At 37.1% G+C, this 7139-nt stretch overlaps 1 protein-coding gene across 1 annotated transcript; it reads right to left on the bottom strand.

Moving 5' to 3' along the window:
* Window positions 1-1741: 1741 nt before the first annotated feature.
* LOC125210037 (cytochrome P450 78A3-like) lies at window positions 1742-3953 on the bottom strand. Its single transcript, XM_048109614.2, has 2 exons — window positions 2759-3953; window positions 1742-2456 (listed from the first exon to the last, which is right to left on the bottom strand). The coding sequence occupies exons 1-2, from the start codon at window positions 3713-3715 to the stop codon at window positions 1866-1868; spliced, it is 1548 nt and encodes a 515-aa protein (XP_047965571.1). The 5' UTR covers window positions 3716-3953; the 3' UTR covers window positions 1742-1865.
* Window positions 3954-7139: the final 3186 nt, after the last annotated feature.

The raw sequence follows: 7139 nt of genomic DNA on the forward strand, positions 1-7139 counted from the left end.
TATCCTATTCTATTGAAATCGACCACCACTGCACTAGCTTAGTATATGCCTCCACGCGTCTTCAATATTTAATGCAAGAATGTGAAACATAAGGGAGACTCATCCAGACATATACGCATCCCCATAAATTCATCCATATTGTCACAATCTGCAAGAGATTCAACTATTTTCTTTTTTGTTTTTATCATCTTAGGCACAGTAGAGAAGTTATTTTGCATGTGAGTTGAAATTAGTGATCCTTATTCATTTCAACTCTTTCAGTGCATCATTTTCATTGTTTTCACTGCCATAAATGTATGTCTCTTAACATGTCCCATCTAGTACTAAGATGACTAAGCTATATATGTACATAACAAAAACTTTGCTCCTTTTTCTTTAATGATTGCACATGTTATTGTCTCTGTATAATTTCTACATTGTAGTATATCAGTCATTAAGGTCATGCGGGTATGATGAAATGGAATAAGGGTAAAATGAATGAAGGTTGGAATGAAATGAAGATAGTGATGAAATGTCACTTTCTTTGCATTTTCATCCATTCCCTTCTTCATTCTATCATACCAAGCAAATGAATAGAATGGAAATAGAAATCATATTCCATTCCACCATTCCATTCCATTATACCAATACATAACCTAAAAGTGTCTTATATTATCATTTTGGGATGTATATGTACCATTCAAAATTTCATTTCATTTTGACAATTTTGACTAGTTTAGGTAAGTGGACTCTACATTTTAACTTACTCATTACATTTGCATCGAGAATTATGTTTCTGTATATTGATTTGATTCATACTATTGATTTGCATGCCTTTAGTAGGCAAGATAGGTACCACATATAATATAATAATAAGCTAAAGTTACGGAATTTAGAATATGGTAGCTAGATCAATTCTAAACTTTGGGTCGATTCCTTGTAAGAGATTTCTTTGCAATAAAACTAATATAAAAAATATGAATCACATTACACTACTTCTTCCACCAAGTTTTCTTTATATTCTTAAAACTTGTATTGATTTCAAATGAGATAAAGTATTTAATTTCAGACGAGCACAAGTTTGAAACTCATTTCTCATGCGTGATGTTGACAGCTGATTAAGCGTATTTCTTTAACGGGGAGTTGTTGGTTATAAAGAACACTGAATTTACTTTTGTGTTCAAAGTTAACATAAGTCACTCGAGTAGTATTTTTTTTATTTTTTTGGTTTGTCTGCGGATGTAACGAACCCATCTTTGACAGAATTCGACTAATCCTGATTGACTGGGTTTGCAGATTAAGGCCGAAAGTCTCCTAATGGGTGGTGGAATTTGAACCATGACCTCAAGGTCATCATAGCTCCGCACTGCCAACTGCGCTGCGACCCGTTCGTTGAGTAGTATTTTTCAACTCGAGTAAACCTCGGTTTTAATGTTTGGGTACAATCACATACAACAAAACGTTATTATCGTTAGAAAGAAATAATTTGGTTATTTTAATAAGTTGTTTGTTAGTGTAATATGTTTAGTACATAAATGCCTAAAATAAAATATACTCCTACTCCATTTGCTTGGAGAATCCACACTTTAAGAAAAATCCGAAAACAAGCTTTCCATAATGATCTGATCAAACATGCAATAATACTCTGATTTCTTAAGTTGACCATATCCTAAACGTTAATTAAGTCCATGTCAAGTAAACTCAGCCGCTAGAACTTAGGACTAAAGTTGGGTGGTCAAGATGCGACGATTCAAGTCATTAATTTATCTAATTAAAGAAAGATACGATGCACTTTACATTAAATAATTAAGTTACATTACATGAAATTAAACGCCACATTATAGAACACTATATACATATATTCTCCATGGTTGTTGTGTTAAGTCTTAACTCATGCGCCGGCGCACTCTCACCCCTAGCGGTTCCTTCATCTCACAAGAGAGTCTCAGCTCCTCGGTCAGGTCCACATCACCCGCCGCCTCAAACTCAAACTCATGCAAAAGCCTCGCCACCCAATAGCTGACAGCGGTCATGCCCATCGCTTTACCCGGGCACGACCTCCGACCCGACCCGAAAGGCGCCAGCCTCAAATCCGAAATATCCTCGCCCGTGAGGTGTCTCTCGGGCTTGAACCTCATCGGGTCGGGCCAGTTTTCCGGATCCCGGCTGATCGCCCACACATTAACCATAGCTGTGGTTCCCGCGGGCACACGGTAGCCGTCCACCGTGGATTCCCTGATCGACAAACGGGACCACGAAAGCAACGGCCCAGGCGGGTGCAGCCTCATCACTTCCTTCACGACTGCCGTTAAGTAAACAAGCTCCGTCAAATCAGACTCCGTCACCGCACGTGCCTTCCCCACGACCGCGTCAAGCTCACGCTGGACACGCGACTGAACATCCTTGTGCAACACCAGTCTCGCCAGTATCCACTCCATCGCCACCGCCACCGTGTCCGTGCCTCTAAATATCATCTCCTGCGCTCATAATAAAAATTACTATCTTCGTCCCTGAAAGTTTGTCACAGTTTACTATTTTGGTCCGTCATACTTTACTTTTTACCATTTTTTTAGTGGACCTCATATTCCACTAACTCATTTATACACACATTTTATTATAAAACTAATACTTTAAAATGGGACTCACGTCCCACCAACTTTTTCAACTTACTTTCCATTATATTTCTTAAAACCCGTGCCGAATCAAAGTGTGACAATATTTGGGGGACGGAGGTAGTATAACTAATCTCAATTCTTAAACCATAGTTAAAGCTGCTTACCCATAATAGTGAGATCATGTCGGGCTCCGACAGGCGGTCGGGCCCTTTTAGAGACAGCAACACGTCCGCGAAATCATGACCGGTGGTGTCTCGCTCGGCCATGATCCTGCCGACAATCCGGTTCACCCGGGGGACCATCCGGGCGCACCTGGACCGGATTTTCTGAACGTCGAAATCTGCTAAGAAGGAGAAGTGGTCGGACCAGTTGAGCTGGCCTAGCAAATCGTATCCTTCCTCCACCAAATCTCTCAACTCGGCCGTCTCTGGATTGGCAGAATCAAGCACGTACCTCCGTCCAAACACAGCGTACATCATGTTGTTAAGCGAGGCCAGCTTCAACACATTCCTCACGCGGAGAGGCTCACCGTGTGAGCAATCCAGAGCCGCTGCCATCTGATTCGCTAATTCAAGGCGTTGGTGAGCGGAGGCTTTGAGCTGCTTGGGGCAGAAGAGGTGAGCGGAGGCGATTCGGCGGAGCGTAGTCCAGTAGAGGCCGTAGGGAGCGAAGCCCATAGAGTGGCTGAACATGAGCTCGTAGGCCGATTCCTTAGCCGGGCGGTCCACGAACGATGAGCCATTCAAGATATCACGGGCCACCTCGGGATTGCACGTGACAATCGCACGTGTCTCCCCGAGGCTGAAAGCCATGAGGCGCTTGGCTCCGCAAGATTCAGCTGCGGAGGCTAGCTTGTGGTGGGACAAGCCGGACATGAGATGCATGCTGCCCACAACAGGGACTCCTCTCGGGCCAGGAATGGCCCGATGGAAGGAAAACAGCTTCGTCCACCTATAGCGGCCCCAAGCGGAGCCGCCGGGGTGAGCCCAGAAGATCATGTTGAGGATAAGCCATGAAAGAAAGAAAACAAATGCCAAGATTATGGTGTGTGAAGGAGAAAGAGATTTGCATTTCGAAGCGAGAGCCACGAACCAGAGGTTGTCGACATGTGGTTTCATCATGTTTATGTTTGGTGTATGTGGGAGAGATATGCAAGGATGGAGGGAAGTTTGGTTGCTTTTCAGGCTTGCTATTGGCAACTGGTTTATATAGGGAGCGAAGCTGTCGAATTTACTGAATTAACTATAAATATGGTTATACTGGGTAGTATAATGGAATGGAATAAAGAGAGAATGAAATGAAACAAGAATTGAATGAGGATTCGAATGGAATGACGTAGCATTTCATTGTTGTGTTTGGTAAGTAAGAAATACTCGGGGAATGAAATTGCTATTTTTTCATTCATTTCACATATGCTCTTATTGGAATAAAATAAAACTAATGCTAGTACTGCATTCTTCTCAACTAAAATAACACACTTTTTTTTTCAGTTTGTACAATTAATAAGATGACATATCATATTTTTCAATATTTTTTGACACGTCTTGGAAAGAAAATGTTCTTAAGTTTATTTATTACTCCATCAGTCCCACAAAAGATGTCACACTTATGAGACGACACAAGATTTTAGAAAGTTTTGTTTTGTGAGTTAGGTGGAAAGAGAAAATAGTAATATTTATATTAATGTGAGAGAGAACTTTTTCCAAAAAAGGAAATGTGACATCTTTTGTGGGACAAACTAAAAAGGAAAGTGTGACATTATTTGTGGGACGAAAGGAGTAGTATATACTACCTCCGTCCACCAAAATTTGTCTCACTTTGACCCGGCACAAATTTTAAGAAATGTAATGGAAGTGAACTGAAAAAGTTAGTGGATTGTGGGTCTTACTTTTATATATTAGTTTTATAATAAAATGTGAGTAAAGTAAAAGAGAAACAAAGTAATAAAGATGAAGAAGCACTAAAGTATGAAAGAGATTAAAGTTTTTGCAAAAAAAATGACTCAACTATATCGGACAATCTAAAAATGAATACAACTCAAGTACCTTGGGATGGAGGGAGTATATATATTTTTCAATTTGTTGTTTGTAATATTAATAAAAACAAGTAGTAATATTTTTATTTGAGTAGGATATAAATTTAATTACATTATATTCTCCGTCCTTTAAAATCAGACCATATTGTTATTTTGGGATGTCCTTTAAAAATAGACTAGTTCAATTTTATGATTTTTTTTCTCTTTAATAGTGTGAGTATCATTCCTCATTAACAACACTGTAATCACTTTTTCTTTCTATCCCTTTCTTACTTTATCAATTTTACATTAAAATTCGTGTCATTTTTATAAGTTGTCTAATTTTTAAGGATGTAAAGAGTACATAATTGCAATGCAAAATAAGAAAGATTTGAAAAATTAAGGAGTTTGAAAAATGAATAGTAGTAGTACTCCAATAGATGGGGCATGGGTGTAAGAGAGTGCTCATGTATAAAATTAAATGTGGGGATCTATGAAGCACTGTGGATATAAGAGTATTCACAGTGGGGGTGTTAAATTCGGAGCCCATCTTAGTGAAATACCGCGTCAGTATCCCATCTCATAGCCTATTTCCCTGCAATGATAGCCCATCCCAGAGCTCCACCCACAACCTATCTCATTTATACGTCATCACTATTTTATATTTTTCACTTTTAATGGTTAGTGTGAAATAAATTGATACTACATTCGTCTCGCATTAAATATCACATTTACTTTTCTACATTTAATGCGGGACGAATGTGATAGTTAATGCGGGACGAATGTAGTATAAAATAACAAGAAAAATAAATTAAATACAACTCAATAAAAAAAATTCATTAAAAAATACAGAAAAACTAAAAACATTGATAAAAATTGAAAACATCGTAACTGGAGAGAAGTTAAATGTAGAGTGAGATCAAATGAAGTGGGATGAATGTGAATAAAATGTAGAGTGGGATAAAATAAAGTGAGATGAATGTGAATAAAAAAAAATGATATTGCCGCGGCCGCTGGATCGGCTTCGGGACGGAAGCGGTTAACAATGGTGATCGACCCCCTCACCACAATTGGAGCCGATGATGGCCGATGGGGTTTCCTATCCCTCTGCGGTGGCGATCGTCCACCATAGTGAATGCTCTAAGAAATGAAAATTTTCTATTTAAATCTTATTTTTTTGGTTGATTTTTAATTTATCCCATAATTTTTAAAAGTAAGTAATTAAATATAGTTTTTATATATTTCTCAATTGTCCCCTGCAACTAAAATTTTAATGAAATTTGTTGTGACTTTTGTACTTTTGGTCATTATATCTTCATGAATTATATTATAATCATCTAAAATCTATCATGATAAATATAGAGAAATGCTAAATTTATCAGAAGGTAACCAAAATTATGATTTAAATGACAAATTTCATCAAAATTTTAATGAAATGGAACGATTTAAAAATATGCAAAAATTATGATTTAATTAATTAATTTTATAAGCTATGAGATTGACCATAGTCAATCCAATAAGAAACTTTGCTAATTAATTTTTACAGGACTAGAGTTTTTAATATACTGTGTTACAACTATAATTATTTTCTAAATTAAATATTATGATTATATTTAAATTAATCGATTGTAGGTTGACTTCTGAAGTCTGCAAAGTCGATAGAATTGGGCGTATTTTTGCTCCAACAAGAATTGAATAACTAATTCCCACGTTTTTTTTTCTGCTTTCAAATTTTTTGTGTTACATTGATACAGTTAAAATTAATATCGGTGGTTCAAAAATTTACTGAAAATAAGTGAGATGGTGGAGCAGCGCCGCCAGAGGCACCAATAGAGGAATTTTTTCTAAAAGAAAGCATTAAAAAAATAAGGAGAGCGCGTGGGGGCACTCACCAATGGGAATTGATAGCGTGCTGCTTATGCCCAAACTGATTAATTAATGTGTTCAAGTTGATGCTAAAGCCATTAATTAATTAATTAAAACCTTATTATAGGTTAGTTCTGTCATCTGTGATGTTGTGCTAATTGTTATGTAAGGATTCTTATTGAACAGCACCTATTAGGCATTAACACATCCCCTCTAACAATATTTTTTTCCACACATACAGCAATTTGAGGTGTAAATAAATATAATTGTGCGACCATAAATTAATAAGATCAAAGTCCCACTAGTATCTTTAATGTATCCAAAAACAGGTTGGCCCCTTTTAACCAAGATGATTAAGCTGTTGCTCTTAGTTAAATAAAATCGTGCAAATCTGCAAGTTGTCAAAAATAGAAATATATTGTTGTTGGCTTGTTGCAAAATTAAAGCGTTGAGGTTTATACTACTACTATAACTCGAGTTTGGGCCCATCTAGTACTTTCTCTGTCTACAAAAAATAGACAAGTTTTGTTATTTTGATCTATCCAAAAAAATAGATTAAGTTCAAAAAGGAAAGTTTCCAACTAATACTAACCATACACATAATTCTAAATGTAGATCCCGCAATTCACTAACACTCATTTCACTACATTTTTCCTCCCTCTCTC

This window comes from Salvia hispanica, chromosome 2 (assembly GCF_029641045.1).
Source record: "Salvia hispanica isolate PSC_SH4W2 chromosome 2, Shi_PSC_v1, whole genome shotgun sequence".
NCBI lineage: Eukaryota > Viridiplantae > Streptophyta > Magnoliopsida > Lamiales > Lamiaceae > Salvia > Salvia hispanica.

What these genes read in the sequence shown, in the direction of transcription:
- LOC125210037 (XM_048109614.2), bottom strand. Translation starts at nt 3,715, where the DNA reads ATGATGAAACCACATGTCGACAACCTCTGGTTCGTGGCTCTCGCTTCG. An exon ending in ACATGATCTCACTATTATGG is followed by an intron (nt 2,457 to 2,758) that starts GTAAGCAGCTTT and finishes TTATGAGCGCAG; the next exon opens with GAGATGATATTTAGAGGCAC.